We start from the raw sequence: 17,257 nt of genomic DNA, 5'->3' as shown, positions 1-17,257 counted from the left end.
CAGATTTTCAGTGAACGTTCAGCTTACAATCCAATATAATTGAAAGGACCGGATAAACCAAAAGCATCAAAGTTGTGGTATTTAAAAACAATATAAATAATGGAAAATGCATCTTTCAAGAAGAGTATAAGGTTATACCACCCCTGCTGGGTGATCTATATATAAGGAAAGTACCTGTTTTGGGCATTCTCTTTCTCCCCTCCTTGTTTTTGGTTTGTCTTTTGACTTGATGTAACCATGCTTGGAATGTACATTCTGCCATTTACCATCTTATAACAACCTAGTCATGTATATTTCAAGTTATATTCGCATTAATTAATGTATGAAAATTTTATTTTCAATAAAAACAAGGTTTAAAAAAAAATAATGGAAAATGAGGTTAAAAAAAAATAAGAAAAAAACTAAATAAAAAGATTGGACATTAATCTCAACAAATGGAAATTAAATTAATCTCAATGTATGGAAAATGTACATTCATTTTAACGTTTATTTTTTCCCATTCTTTCTTCAGCTATTTCTGAATATATATTTACACTATGTTTGGTGTATATGCCGGGATACTGTTCTACGTGTCAGATGTGTCCATGGGCAATGATAGACCTAAAAATGCTTACCGTATAAATGTCTACTTTATAATGGTAGTAAATGTATGTAACTGCATGGGATATATAGTTAGCAACTCAGAGCCATGCAGTCTCCTTACTTCCTGGTTTCTGGGGGCGGGCTCTCCTCCTTGACTGACAGTTCTGGAGAGTAGCAGAGCTGTAGCATTAGTAGAACTATACAGCTCAGCACAAGTTCCGCTGTAACACATTCAGCTATCAGTGTTTTTTTCTGGAGCCTACACTGTTATCACTTTATTAAAAATAGAGATAACATGGCATTTAATCAAGCACATGGCTCAGGAAAGTGAGAGCAGTGATTCGGAAGCTTGATCTGGGAGAAGTTGATGCTGCAGAGTGGTCGATGACCATGCTAAACTTAGTGTGCCTGGTCTCCTCGGATGAGGGTGGAGATTTTGAGAGATTTATAGCAGTAGACTTTCAGGAGCTGAGAGGAAGGGAGGTGACTAGAGCAGCTAACTGCTGTACAGAAATAAATGGCGAAGAGAGAAGTGTCTGGGATGTTAGGAGTTAACCCCTCTTCTGGAATGTAACTTCTGAGTACTCTTGGCCAGGGTCTGGGCAGGCACTAGTGGCCAAGCTCCATGGAAATCAGCTGTACACTGTGTAATAAAAAAAGCGGTCATTGCGGAAGAATGACAGCAGACTGAAAAAGCATGTCATTTGCAAACTTGCTTACTTTCATGCTAATTAAAGCAATTTAATAACTTGAAGTTTTAAGACCTTTAAGTTTGGTGCAAATGCAAACCGAAGACAAAGGGAACAGAGCCTCCATTGTTTTCATTCTTAAGAAACTTTTCAGAGGGCTTTTTACACACCTATCCTGATTAGCAAATCTGCCTAACTATTATTACAATCAGCAGTATTCACTCTCTTGAACATTTTTCCCATAAAAAATGGGAAGGGTGGATAGGAATGGATCTCCAGAACAAGGCGTAAATTAAGCTTAAAGGGAAACTGAAGGACCTCCCAAACTGCCACCATTACATTACATAGCCCTATTCTTACATTCTGAAAGTCCTTGATGTCCTAGAAAAACGTTTGCATCTGTATCATAAAATGTTTTAATGCATTGCTTGTCATATTCTAATGACACAGGATTAGTCCAGAAGGACAGAATGGCCTCACTATGCCTTCGTATGCTGATGAAGCCGGGGAGAGTAAACCCAGATTCACTGCGTATGCTCAGGGAGGAAGAACTTTATGCGCCAGATTTCCAGCAATCCTCAGATGATGTCAGCAGTAGGGAGTAGAGATGGGCGAACCTGACCAGAATTGTTCAGCGTTTGTACCGGACATTCATTGTCTGTGGCAGAACCCGGAACACAGACTTTGTCTGGAAGTCCGTCATAGTGTTCGGAGGTCCGGGGTAAGTCTGTGGTGACGAGAGAGAGGGAGAGAGAAAAAGCGAGAGAGGGAGAGGAGAGAGAAAAAGAGAGGAAAAGAGTTAGAGAAAGAGTGAGAGAGAAAAAGAAAGAGCAGGAGAAAGAGAGAGAGAGAGAAAGAGAGATGGAAAGAGAAAGAGAGATGGAAAGAGAAAGAGAGATGGAAAGAGAAAGAGAGATGGAAAGAGAAAGAGAGATGGAAAGAGAAAGAGAGATGGAAAGAGAAAGAGAGATGGAAAGAGAAAGAGATGGAAAGAGAAAGAGAGATGGAAAGAGAAAGAGAGATGGAAAGAGAAAGAGAGATGGAAAGAGAAAGAGAGATGGAAAGTGAAAGAGAGATGGAAAGAGAAAGAGAGATGGAAAGAGAAAGAGAGATGGAAAGAGAAAGAGAGATGGAAAGAGAGAGATGGAAAGAAAGAGAGATGGAAAGAGAAAGAGAGATGGAAAGAGAAAGAGAGATGGAAAGAGAAAGAGATGGAAAGAGAAAGAGATGGAGAAAGAGAGAGAGAAAGAGAGGAAGAGAGAGAGAAAGAGAGAGAAAAGAAAGAGAGAGAAAAGAAAGAGAGAGAAGAGAAAGAAAGAAAGAAAGAGAGTGTGTGTGTTTGGGTTCTGGTTAAAGTTTAGGTACTGTTCTGGTACACAAACCGAACTTTTGAAATAATGTTAGGGTCGGGTACCAGAACCCGAACTTCCACCGATCCGCCCATCCCTAGCAGGGAGGACATCAGTCACACCAGAGAGGTGTGATTACAATATATGAGGCCGAACTCGTAAAGGTAAAGTGAAGTCCCGCAGGACTAGTCCCAGGTAATTAGCCTATGTCCAGTGATGCATTAAAAGGTGTCTTAGCCAAGTATGAATATTTACCTGGGATCTCAAGGACATTACTAGAATGGAAGAATAGAGCTATGTAATGTAACGGTGGCGGCTAGGAAGGTCTGGGGGACATGACGTGAATTTTTGTGGGGTGGGAGTAAACTGTGAAAAAGAAAAAAAAAGCAATAAAAATAAATAAAGCATAATAAAACAAAATGTGAAAACGGTTGTCCTGCATCCTAATTATTAGCTTACAAGAAATAGAAAACCAGAATCAGAAAAATGTCCGGTGAGGACAGTTTCAGCGCACAATAAGGTGGGCAGTGATACACAAAACCCTAAGCGGCTGCAATGGCGAGGTGGCATGCTTCAAAAAGTCCTGCAAGCAATAAACAAACACCTATTAACACAGACAGCACAGAGAATGGGGACAATGAAGGGAGACCTTCAATCAAAAGCCAAAGCAAAAGATACAGAGATGATTGTTGGCAAGGGGAGAGCTCGGAAATGATAGCTGCTGTGCCAAGCATCCCTTTATATAAGCTGTTCCCCCACCTTTACTTTTTTTTTTTTGCCAAAAATTATTTGCCTGCCTCCTTCCGCCACCCCGGCTGTAAAACCTGAGTCGTGCCAATGCCTCCATTACACAATGGCAAGAGGTTTGCTCTGCTGACCCCTAACCAGCTGCATTCAGGCTCGGAACATCTTTCTCGGCAGGAAACCTAAAGGCTTTCTAGCTGGCGGGCTAGTGTGCATTCAGGAGTAGTAACTGCAGGAAAAGCCCAATGCGCTTTGTTTCAGTGGCCTTTCTTCACAAAAAGATTAATCGTCTGTGAAATGGAAACTGCAAACAGCAAGTGACACAAAGTGATCCCTCCGAGCCTTCCCTGATCAGTTTTGCCGTTGTATATCTCAAAGCGGCATGTGGTTAGGTCCTCAGTACAAGCAGGTGTTAATCAAAAAGTCTGCTCCGACGGGTCAAGCTTGCCCCTTAAGAAAAAAAAAAGGTTTATTTTAAGAGCGGAGGTGAGCTTTGTTTAAGGATAAATCATAATCTAAATATTCTGCTATATTGGGGGGGAAAAAAAGCAACATTTTTTTTTTAATTATGGATTTATTCTAAAATATACAAAAAAAAAAGTGTATCCCGTAAATACTCTTTTTTTCTTATTGAAGATTTTGCCTCTTTCTGCCACATCAAAAAACAGAATAAAAAGAAAAATTCCAATAGCATAGCTAATTTGCTACACCCCGGGAATGGAGCTCCCCATGGATTTTAACAAGTAAAGGGGATTGCTAAAACTTTTTTAATGAAATCCAACACGTTCTTACCTAAAAGAATAATCACTTTTTACTCTCGCCGTTGCAAATTTTCACTCGCAAAAAAATGTTTTAAAAGTGGCTAATGTAACACCGTTTCCTACGAGGAGAAGATCAAAGTGCTATATTACAAATGCATTATGATTAAAAAAGCACTGTGCAGCCTTGCTATTAAATGTTCTTTAAACCCTAAAAGGCTTCCCATAGATCTCCCTTGGCACTGCATATACAACCTTTGACAAGTAATGTAGACCATTTTTATTCATTGCCTAAAATTGTAGGCAATTATGTGCGTCATACTGGCCACCTGCAAACTCTGAATGCCTACTCCGGTTGTCAGCGCTAGGAAGGAAAAAAAAAACCCTAATGTCGCAGGGGATTAATCTATGGAGAGAGTCCTCTTTAATAGCTTCAGCAGGTGAAATGGCCCAGCTGGTTACTGCGATGAGTGGCCAGGAGCAGCTTATGTGCAGACATGCAACAAGACTTCACATACGAAGGAAAAAAAAAAGGAACAATAAAATAAGATATAAAAGTCACATGCATGGAAATAAGTCGACTCCTTCGTTTGCTACTAGAAAAGCAAAACTGGAATTAAACTGCCATGTGATAGTTAAAAATTAAGTCATAATTGCCTAAAATACATTTCATGTAAATTAATTTAACAACTTCATTAAGGCTCGTTCACACGTTGCAGCTGCAATGCGGCTTTTTTTTTTTTTTTAAGGCAATCATGTCTTGTTTTTACAATATAGCGTCAAAAAACGCTGTGGTTTTTCCTTAAGTGTGGGGGTAAAAAAAACGCAACGTGACCTAAAGATCATGTTTTATGTTTAACTGAAGTGTACTAGATAAGTGAGAATTGGTTTAAAGGGGGTTGTCTGGGTTGAGAACAAGCTATAACCTATGCACAGAATTGGTGACAACTTGCTGATTGGTGGAGGTTTGGGTCCCGCAACGATTGTCCTTCTCTAGAATGGAGGGACAGCGTGCACGCTCAACCGCTGCTTCATTCATTTCATTCCCAATGGGAAAAAGCTGAAGGCAGCTCCCCATAGGGAATGAACGGGAATGGTGGTCAGGCGTCTGACCTGACATTCAGTTTTGTAATGGGGATAAAAGTTCCTCCATCTGCTGATCGGTGCGGGTCCCAGCGGTTGGATCCTCACAATCCACAAGTTCTAACTCATCCTGCGGATAGATGACAGCTAGTGATGAGCGCGAGTGGTCGTTACTCGGGTATGCACAGATTATCATGGGTGGTAGAGTGAGATGTTCGAGTCCCCCGCAGCCGCATGTTTTGGGATAGCCTGACAAACACGGGCCATCCCAGCATGTTTTGTGGCTGTCTAAACATGCGGCTGCAGGGACTCTAACATGTCACTCGAGCACCCGCGATACTCGGCGCATACCCGAGCACCCTGGGCAAACTAAAGTGACAAACACTTGTGCTCATCACTAGTGGTAGCTTGTTTTAACTGGACAACCCCTTTAAGGGTATGTTCAGAAAACAAATTTTTAATTTGTGAAAAAATCTGAAGCAGATTTCCAATGGGATTTGCAGCCAAAGTCTGTGGCAGACCCTCAGAATTCTGCTGCAGATTTGCAGGCTGACATGCATCGGATCCGAAAGCAGATTGCTACCATTCCATAAAGAGAGGTTGTCCACTATGATAAATAATGCCCCCATCGATTTAAACAGTGGAAAGAAGTATTTTTGTAAATACCTTCCATTGTCATTTTTGCCACTGAACAGCGCTATGACTTATAGCTCACCAGGCAACTCGTGACCCCGGCTGCAGCCGGCTCTGACATCCGCTGATGTCACATCAAGTTCCAGGAACCCAGAGTCGTGACCCAGTGACGCGCGCCCCCCTGATTGATGGACTGTGGGCGGGGTTTCACTGCACATCACAGCCCAGCATCCAGCGCGCGTTTTCCCTCTCTTCTGCATTCATTGGCCGCAAGCGCAAGTTGGATGCTGGGCTGTGACATGCGGTGGAACCCCGCCCAGAGCCCATCAATCAGGGGGGCGCGGGTCACTGGGTCACGCCTCTGGGTTCCCAGAACTTGACGTGACATCAGCAGATGTCAGAGGAGGCTGCAGCCGGGGTCACATAATGCACAGTGAACAATCAGAGATAGCACCGCTCACAGGTAAGAATGACAATGGAAAGTATTTACAAAAAGACTTCTTTCCACTGTTTAAATAGATGGGGGCATTATGTATAGTAGTGGACAACCTCTTTAAGCTGCGTGTGTCTGCACAACTTCAATATATCATACACCACTAGTTTTTTTTTGCAAAAACCTTTTTGTAAAAAAAAGTTTGAGCAGAGATATGGATTTCCCATTGAAATCAACAAGAGGCAGTTTGTGGGCAGAAATCTTGTGAATTTGAGTAAGGAATAGGAGCTGACATCTGCATGGAAAAACCCTTAAAAGGATTTCCTCTACTTCAGACAATTAAGCAAAGGCTACACAGTACGGATGGGTGATATTATCACTGTACCATGTCATCAATTCAATGTTACCCTATGAGAAAAAAAAATTGCAGAAAAATATTATGTGCAAAAATTTTGTTGTAGCTGCATTGAAAGTCTGAAAATCCATTTTATCTTTAACTAGCAAGCAATGTTTTTTTTTCTGTATATTACAAGGATGTTCTGCCACAAATGTCTGTTGGGTGGGGCCCAAGCAGCGAGACCCGCACCTGTCAGAAGATCCCAGTTCCCTAAATCCCACAAAATTCAACAGAGACAGTATTTTAATAAGTCACAAATATCTAAAGCGGAAACCGTCTTTAATGAACACTGTGCAAAACTGACAAAGGATTCGGGCGGATTTATCAAAACTGTATAAGGCTATGTTCACATACAGCGTCGTTTTGCTATGCTTTTTTATGCACCTATAAAGCTGCTTTTTCCAGTATCAGCAGCAGCTATGAGATTTCAGAGACCTCATGAACACGTTTGTTTTTTCCCTGAAGAAAAAAATTGAGAACTGCGTCGATTTTGAAATCTGAAGCACGGCAATTCTTTCAGGGTTTTTGCAGATTTTTCACCAGTAAAAAGCAATGAGAAAGTGAAAAATTGCTGCAAAAGCTGAAAAGTTTTTGGTGAGTAAAATTAACTTTACTAAACATGGACTATAGACAAAACACACATGGTGCAAATGGTAGAACACAAACTTCTGAAAATAGTAGCCTGAGTTATAGGGTAATAGGGAGGAATCAGAAAACATACACCGGGATAAAGAAAGGATGGAAAGTTCTTTGCTCACATGTCTTTTTTTATTCCTTTGAATCAATGTTGGAACGTGCCTATTATACATTGATTTATAGGCTTTGCACATTGCAGTCGTCAGCAAAAACAATAAGAGTACTGGTTAAAAATAAATCTAAAACTCAATCCCCAGGTCACTAATTATACACCAGGGGGGCCAGGACACAGATATTTAAAAGACCCTTTCTGCTTTCAATAATATCACATTACTGCTTACCCTTCATAAAAAAAAATACAATGAAGAGTGGCTACATGACTTTATAGCGCCAGGGTGCGGAAGCTTATGGGCCTACGACACAGCGCAAACAAGGTCCAATCTCTCAGGATATTAAAGAGGTTGTCCACTACAACTTGTCAGGATATTGAAGAGGTTGTCCACTACAACCTCTCAGGATATTAAAGAGGTTATCCACTACTTTATCATTGATGACCAATCCTTGGGATAGGTCATTAATGTCTGATCGGCCAGGATCTGACACCCGGCAGCCCCGCCAATCAGCTGTTATCACCGGTCGGAAGTAGTCACTTGCGGAGCTGCTCCGTCTTCTGATAGTGGCCGCCGCAGGGTATTACACATCCGCCTCCTATTGATTTGAATAGAAGGTGCATGTGTAATTCCAAGCCTCGGCCAGTACCAGAAGAAGGGTAGTTCCGCAAGTGAACAGCTGATCGGTGGGGCGGGGGTGCCAGATGGGTGTCTGACCCCTGCTGGGCACGCTCAACTTATCAGTGCACCCAGGAGGGGAACAAGCTTAGGATAGTCCTTAACAAAAGAATCGGCCGTCAGCATTACAATACCCTAAACCATTCTAAGGAGCGGGCACATGTCAAGCCTCCCAAGTGCCAACTAAGATAACTAAAAAGCCAACACTCTTGATCCCAGTCCCATTTCTGAGGCCTTGGGGCACTTTATTAAATTAAAAGTACTCGAAAAGTGATACTGGTGTAAGCGATGTGCAACATATTTAGGAAGGACATGCACCATTTCTTATTTGGGACCGTGACATGTCCTACAAAATATTGGCTTACCAGTACGACAGTTATGAAGAAGTCTAAGAAAGAGGAGATTCTTATTCTATCAGTGACTTATAACCAATCAATCACAGTCCATAGAAGAGTGATGGTCCCCATAGAGATTAGATGAAGGTTAGCAGAACCAGCCAAATTTGGTGGGAGCGAACGTCCATCTGATAAGTGTGGGGTTCTCCTAACTCATCCCCAACCAATGTTGTCGGGGGAAGAGAAGGATCAGGCTGTTGGGATTTATCCCTTTTATTTTCAGGGGTAGTAGGCTGATATCAGAAGTATCTGGCAGCGGCTTTTTCCTTTATCTTTTTCGAAAACTCATGGACACTGGGTTGAGCCAAATGTTCATGTGTATGGGACAGTTGAAAGAGATAGCAGTCATCAGCCAAAACATTTGGTAGATATCTCATGTGCACGGACAGCTTAAGGCAAGGAGAAAGACGGACTAATCTAGGACAGATTTAATAAAAAAAAAAAAACAACTAAAAGTGTACAAGACTGCTTCAGTGTAGTTCATCAACATGTTTAAGGAAACAAAGTAATCACACATTTTTGCGCAACCCTATGTAGCACAATTTTTTTTTCTATGTTTTGTGTTTTTATGCCAGCTCGCCCTGCACTTTTCTTATTTTGACCAAGACTAATGAAACACCAGTGAATGGTCTGTCCCCTTTGAGTATCGTTGACGTGTTGTTAATTTGATGTACAAATTATACAAAGTGGCCATGAAAACATTATCCAAAAAGAGAAAGGTAAATTCCAGCTCCCTAAAAAGGAAGACTTTATTGAAGAAAGATAAAATTGGATTCCACGTGGCAGGATAAAATGGCAACGCGTTTCGAATGCACTCCATCGTTCTTTTGTCTGAGCTCAAAGATTGCTGGAGTGCGTTCGAAACATATTGCCATTTTATCCTGCCACATGGAATCCAATATTATCTTTCTTCAATAAAGTCTTGCTTTTTAAAGGAGCTGGAATTTACCCCTCTCTTTTTTGGATATACTACATTTGGTCATTACGGACCTCCCTGCTCCTACACGCCCTGAGCCGCCACGGTGAGCTGGTTTCAAAAACTTTTTTTTTCCAAAACATTATATCTGGAACATCTGAATACTTAATCTCCCAGCAAAACATTTTATATTTGAAGTATAAAAAAACATGAAACCTTTTTTTCTCCTAATACGAGGTTGGTCTCGATAATTGTCGATTGTGCACGTTCCAGCACATTCTATGTCATCAGTGCAGCTCACCACCTGATTCGGAAATGAGTGGTGCCAGGATTTGTTGCATCTTCTATCCTCAGGAGCACACCGCTCCCCTTCCTCCTGGCTAACTGTTTGCTGAGGAGCTGTGTGCTCCTGAAGATTGACGGTTTGGACCAGAGGCATGGTCATGGTGCTGTCTAAACTGTGTTCTCTCCCAAGCTGCAAGCAGAGGCAGTGCTGCACAGAGGGACTGAACCTGGCCGGATCCTGGGATCTGGCCAGCTTCAGAGCTGTACTTGCAGGCTTCAGTCTGCAAGAGGAAACTGGGCAGGCAGTGACGGTGCTATGGCTGGTAATCTAGGCGATGAGCAATACACAAAAAATTTAAAATCCTTCAGTTCTTGAAAAAGGAGAGGATTTTTAATAAGTGGAACTTGGCCAAAAGTTGTTTTTTTTACAAGTACTTTGTAATTTTACCCATTAATGAAGAGGAGATAACCCCTTTATAGAAAGCTAATCACTTCAAAAATACTGTTTAACCTATGTTAAAAAGTGTTTTTAAAGCAGGAGCAGCTACATAGATTGCTACTATATATAGTTTCGGGAAAAAAAAGATTCAGTATAACTTACACATTGAAATCCTTGTTTATTCTGGGGTAAGGAGTCCATTAGGCAGTCCCTATATAAGAGTGCATATAGAGAAAGCTTGCATCACTGATTAGGACCGCCTACTGGACTCCTAAATCCAGAATAAGCAAGGATTTTAATAAATTAAATTTGTTCCCCACACACCTGTATGTTAATCTGCTGCCCATAGACATGCATGTACAATAAGACAGGTTCTCTTTATTAAGCTATGAGCATAGGATTAACAAAAACCTCTCATTCCCCTGATTAGGGCTCAAATGCCAGATAATTATGTCACTATCCAATGGACAACTGAAAGCTCAGGGAGGGATCACACATATGGACAGGAAACACAACTAGAAAGTACCGCTGTGTTGGGTTTTTTGTTTCAAATTTTAAAAAACGGAACTTTACAAATTCCCTAAAATATTCTGTCACAACAACAAAAAAGGAACATTTTTTTTTTTAAAATACAGGAAGAAAAAAACACTTTACAGCCTATTAAATGTCACTGGCTATAAATATTCACCTAGTTGACATTGAATAATCAGAGGCATCAACAAGATAACCTTAAAAAGTGATCTGAACATTACATTGAGAGAGGACTTGTGGAAGCTCTTTCATTAGCTCATCACCGTGACCTGAGGTCGGAAGCAGAGAAAGCATCTTCTCTCTAATGACTTTAAGTACAAGTGGCCTTTGACCAGCGATCATGTTAAAACACAAAGAATAATGAACTTCTTCTGTATTTCAACTTCCATAAGGATATAAAGGCGTGCGGAGCCCACATGCATTTTCTGTGTTTTTTTTTTCTTTAATATATAAATATATATGTGCGCGCGTGTGTATATATATATAATATATATATATATATATATATATACACACACACATATATATATACACACACACATATATATATATATACACACATATATATATACACACACACATATATATATATATATATACACACACACACACACACACGTATATATATATACACACACACATATATATGCATTTGTTGTTTTTTTTTCTTTAATATATGCTGTATATGTTCGTGTGTGTGTGTGTGTATATACAGTTAGGTCCATATATATTTGGACAGAGACAACATTTTTCTAATTTTGGTTCCAGACATTACCACAATGAATTTTAAACAAAACAATTCAGATGCAGTTGAAGTTCAGACTTTCAGCTTTCATTTGAGGGTATCCACATTAAAATTGGATGAAGGGTTTAGGAGTTTCAGCTCCTTAACATGTGCCACCCTGTTTTTAAAGGGACCGAAAGTAATTGGACAGATTAAATAATTGTAAATAAAATGTTCATTTCTAGTACTTTGTTGAAAACCCTTTGTTGGCAATGACTGCCTGAAGTCTTGAACTCATGGCCATCACCAGACGCTGTGTTTCCTCCTTTTTGATGCTCTGCCAGGCCTTCACTGCGGTGGTTTTCAGTTGCTGTTTGTTTGTGGACCTGAACCCAATCGAGATGGTTTGGGGTGAGCTGAACTGCAGAGTGAAGGCAAAAGGGCCAACAAGTGCTAAGCATCTCTGGGAACTCCTTCAAGATTGTTGGAAGACCATTTCTGGTGACTACCTCTTGAAGTTATCAAGAGAATGCCAAGAGTGTGCAAAGCAGTCATCAAAGCAAAAGGTGGCTACTTTGAAGCACCTAGAATATAAGACATATTCTCAGTTGTTTCACACTTTTTTGTTAAGTATATAATTCCACATGTGTTAATTCATAGTTTTGATGCCTTCAGTGTGAATGTACAATTTTCATAGTCATGAAAATACAGAAAAATCTTTAAATGAGAAGGTGTGTCCAAACTTTTGGTCTGTACTGTATATGCACACACATCTCTATATATGCATATATATATATATACACACACACACACACATACATATATGCATGTGTGTACTATGTGCATTTTCTGTCTCTTTGTGCTTTAGTATATAAATGTATATGTATCTATACACTTAGTATAAATATGTGTACGTAAATATATAGCTTTCCATACGGATAATAAGGCTTACGAGCCAACATGCATTATCTGCGTCTTTTTTTTTCTTTAATATATATGTATATATATACACACACACTTTATATATAGATATGTGTACATAAATATGTAAATATATAGCTTTGCCATCTTTTTGTATATCTATATATCTCTAGATCTCTCTCTCTCTCTCTCTCTCTCTCTCTCTCTCTCTATATATACATACACAAATTCAAGATAATATAAGTACACATGCACACACTGTATATAACTACACATGAATAAACATAAAAATGTACTTGTATATCTCTTTTTTGTTTTACATATATACATTATAATATATATTTTCCAAAAAGACAGCAGATTTCCAAATTAAGTCAGTAAGAATAAATAAATAAAAAAACAAAACAAATATCAACAGTGGTTTATTCCCCCCATGGACATGCAACTTTTCGGCTCCCAAATATGTCTCAGCCTATATAAATATGCAATTTCAAAAGTAATTGTGATGTGAAAAAAAATTACATACAAAAATCATGATTAACCCCTTACTCTTGCAGTCGGTATTACTTACATATTCTGGTTTTAGCTTTTTGTCTCCTCCTCGCACAGCTACTTTCTCCAGCTTATCTATGGCGGCTGCAATGGCTTCTTCATCTTTTAGGCGGAGCTCCTCGTGGATAATCTCAATGTCCCGCACTGGGTTGACGCTTCCTTCCACATGGATGATGTCATCGTCATCAAAGGCGCCTAAGGAAAAAGTAGAAAGTCAGATTTTAAACACACAAAAATAAATAGGCAAAGCATTGTACAAGGTTATCCCTCCGATCCGTCTCCACTTTTGTGCATAAATCCATATGGCACATTTGCATTCTCGAGAAACATCAACAATATATATATTTTTTTTTTTGCAGAATTTCACAAAACTAAAATCAATAAGATTATTTTGGAAAGATTTTATAAATGCATTATACACTGAGTGTTTATTATCTATAATTCACCAATTTTATGATCCACCTCAGTTGTATCTATTTCTCAAAATAGTTCATCGTAGCTTTTTATGGAAAAATTTCACCGCTTTCTCACGCAAGACTTATTTCTTTCAAGTGCAACAATTTGTGAGTTTTGGCAGAAGGAGCTTTCTTTTCCTTTTTATGTGATCAAAAGGATAAAATATAAGATATAAAAGCCCCTGCTTGGCCACTGCACTTAGCGGGCATTTCCAGGTCCAGTACTACCACTCTGACTGTCTCTGCCGGACTGGAAGAGATCACATCACGTCATCAGTCATCTGACTCTGTGGCCCAGGTGGCTTCATTCCTTCATCTCCTCCGGTCCAGCTGAGACAGTCGGAGCATCAATGCTGGAGCAGAAGGCGGATACCTGGGTTGAAGAGTAACCATGGTTTTAATTTTTTATTTCATAAATCAATAATACACATGAAAATAATTAACTTTATTATATATCTTATCAGAGATATTTGCTTCTTTCTCCTCCCAGATTGCTCTTTCATTCTAAATTCAAGGTTAAAACTTGTATTCAGCGCAGACAGAAATTCACATTGCTGAAATAGGAGATGACAAGCTCAAAACAATCCAGCCGGTCACCCATGAGACTGGGTCACATACCGATGGGAAGTGTCCTACACTATGTATGTAATAATTGATAATACATATAATAATTGGTGCCCCCAAAATTGGTGTTGAGACCACTTACAACAAGACCAGTTACTAAAGTAGCTATATGCCTTAGAAATATGTTAAACTAAGTGGTTCCAGAATGTGTATGACCAATAGCAGGCTTCCATGTAAAGAAGGATTGGGCATGTTGGATTTAGGAGGTGCCTTCAGAGGTGTCTGGCAGGAGTTTATTCCCTTCCAGAACACATGCAAACTCAGCAAAGTCAAGTGTACATTTATATAGGGGTGTCAGATATCTAAGATATATGGGTTCCTTTAACTCCTTTACCCCCGAAGGTTGTTTGCTTGTTAATGACCGGGCCAATTTTTACAATTCTGACCACTGTCACTTTATGAGGTAATAACGGGAACACTTCAACGGATCCCCCTGATTCTGAGATTGTTTTTTGTCACATATTGTACTTCATGATTGTGGTAAAATTTCTTTGTCATGACTTGCGTTTATTTGTGAAAAAATCGGAACTTTGGCAAAAATTTTGAAAATTTTGCAATTTTCAAAATTCTAATTTTCATGCAATTAAATCAGAGATATATGTCACACAAAATCTATATATATAATTGTCTTATCCCGTCTGTCTGTCTGTCTGTCCTGGAAATCCCGCGTCGCTCATTGGTCCGGCAGTGGCCAATCAGCGCCGCGGGATTTCTGAAAAAAGATGGCGGCCGTTAGCGGCTCATCTGCCGGACGGAGGTCAGCGGCGATGCAGCGGGGAGAGGAGCGGCGCTAGCAGCACAACTACCCCGACAGGCGCCGCTGACCTCCATGTGGCTAACCTCGGCTTGGCCCGCTGATCTCCCGACAGCAAGTGTGAACGGAGGACCGGGGAACGGCGCCGCCAGTCGGGATGCTTCTGCTGCGAGCAGCCAGTCATCTCCCGGCTTCTCGCAGCAGAAGGAGCCGCACAGGCAGCGCCGCTCCCCGCTAATACGGAGCCGCACAAGCAGGGCCGCTCCCGGGCCCACACTAATACGACGCTGATTGGTCGCGGTGGCCGGCCGCGACCAATCAGCGAGATGGGCGGCAAATTTAAACGCCGCTCTGCTGATTGGTCGCGGTGGCCGGCCGACCGTGACCAATCAGCGAGATGGGCGGCAAATTTAAACGCCGCTGTGCTGATTGGTCGCGGTGACCGGCCGCGACCAATGAGCGAGATGGGCGGCAAATTTAAACGCCGCTGTGCTGATTGGTCGCGGTGGCCGGCCGCGACCAATCAGCGAGATGGGCGGGAAATTTTAACGTCACTCTGCTGATTAATCGCGGCCGGCCACCGCGACCAATCAGCGACATTGGTCGCGGTGGCTGACCGCGACCAATCAGCGAGATTGGCGCAAAATGTAAATACCGCTGTGCTGATTGGTCGCGGTGGCCGGCCGTGACCAATCAGCGAGATGGGCGGCAAATTTAAACGCCGCTCTGCTGATTGGTCGCGGTGACCGGCCGCGACCAATGAGCGAGATGGGCGGCAAATTTAAACGCCGCTGTGCTGATTGGTCACGGTGGCCGGCCGCGACCAATCAGCGAGATGGGCGGGAAATTTTAACGTCACTCTGCTGATTAATCGCGGCCGGCCATCCCGACCAATCAGCGAGATGGGCGGCAAATTTAAACGCCGCTCTGATTGGTCGCGATCGCCGGCCACGACCAATCAGCGATATAGGCTGCAAATTTAAACGCCGCTCTGCTGATTGGTCGCGGTGGCCGACCGCGACCAATGAGCGAGATTGGCGCAAAATTTAAATACCGCTGTGCTGATTGGTCGCGGTGGCCGGCCGCGACCAATCAGCGAGATGGGCGGCAAATTTAAAGGCCGCTCTGCTGATTGGTCGCGGTGGCCGGCCGCGACCAATCCGCGAGATGGGCGGCAAATTTAAACGCCGTTCTGCTCATTGGTCGCGGCCGGCCACCACGACCAATCAGCGAGATGGCCGGCAAATTTAAACGCCGCTCTGCTCATTGGTCGCGGTGGCCGGCTGCGACCAATCAGCGAGATTGGCGCTAAATTTAAACACCGCTCTGCTGATTGGCGCCAAATGTAAACACCGCTGTGCTGATTGGTCGCGCCCGCCGGCCGGCCGAGACCAATCAGCGAGATTGCCGCCAAATTTAAACAACGCTCCGCTGATTGGTCGATTTTATCGCCAAATTTAAACAAGCTCTCCGGTCCTCACTAACACAGTTAGCTGATTGGTCGCGGCCGCCACCCGTGACCAATCACCGATATTGCCGCCAAATTTAAACACCGTTTTGGTGACTGCGCCCGGTCGGCCGCATACATATTCTAGAATACCCGATGCGTTAGAATCGGGCCACCATCTAGTAGTTAATAAATAGCATTTCCCACATGTCTACTTTACATCAGCACAATTTTGGAACCAAGATATTTTTTTGTTCTAAGTTATAAGGGTTAAAATTTGACCAGCGATTTATCATTTTTCCAACAAAATTTACAAAAACATTTTTTTAGGGACCACATCACATTTGAAGTGACTTTGAGGGGCCAAAGAAAATACACAAAAGTGACACCCATCTAAAAACTGCACCCCCTCAAGGTGCTCAAAACCACATTCAAGAAGTTTATTAACCCTTCACAGGAATTTTTAGAATTTGGAAGAAACAAAATTAACTTTTTTTTTTTTTTTTTTTTTTTTTTTTACAAAAATGTTACTTTAGACCCTTTTTTTTTTTTTTCGCAACGGTAAAAGGAAAAAATGGACCCCACATTTTTTGTGCAATTTATCCTGAGCAAGCAGATACCCCATATCCCATATGTGGAGAAAAAACACTGTTAAAGTGCACGTCAGGGCTCGGAAGGGAAGGAGCCCCATTTGACTTTTTGAATGTAAAATTTGCTTGAATAGTTAGCGGACGCCATGTTGCGTTAGGGGAGCCCCTGATGTGCCTAAACAGTGGAAACCCCCCACAAGTGACACCATTTTGGAAACTAGACCCCTTAGGGAACTTATCTAGATCTGTGGTGAGCACCCTGAACCCCCAGGTGCTTCACAGAAGTTTATAACATTGAGCCGTAAAAATAAAATTTTCACATTTTTACCACAAAAATGTTTTTCAGCCCCCAATTTTGCATTATCATAAGGGTAACAGGAGAAATTGCACCACGCAATTTGTTGTTCAGTTTCTCCTGAGTAAGCAGATACCCCATATGTGGGGGAAAACCACTGTTTGGGCGCACGGCAGGGTTCGGAAGGGAAGGAGCGCCATTTGACTTTTTGAAAGTAAAATTTGTTTGACTAACGGA

The 17,257-nt window shown here is 41.6% G+C and overlaps 1 protein-coding gene across 2 annotated transcripts in view; it reads right to left on the bottom strand.

Moving 5' to 3' along the window:
- OLA1 (Obg like ATPase 1) overlaps positions 1-17,257 on the bottom strand; it is a 287,570-nt gene that overhangs the window by 80,328 nt on the left and 189,985 nt on the right. For both annotated transcript variants that reach the window (XM_073645663.1, XM_073645662.1), the window contains exon 5: positions 12,875-13,050. In XM_073645663.1, coding sequence (XP_073501764.1) covers positions 12,875-13,050 — 176 coding nt within the window. The remainder of the gene's footprint in view (positions 1-12,874; positions 13,051-17,257) is intronic.

This window comes from Phyllobates terribilis, unplaced genomic scaffold, assembly GCF_046119375.1.
Source record: "Phyllobates terribilis strain yellow unplaced genomic scaffold, ASM4611937v1 Scaffold_9__5_contigs__length_417890890, whole genome shotgun sequence".
NCBI lineage: Eukaryota > Metazoa > Chordata > Amphibia > Anura > Dendrobatidae > Phyllobates > Phyllobates terribilis.
This window is presented reverse-complemented; position numbering and strand designations above follow the sequence as displayed.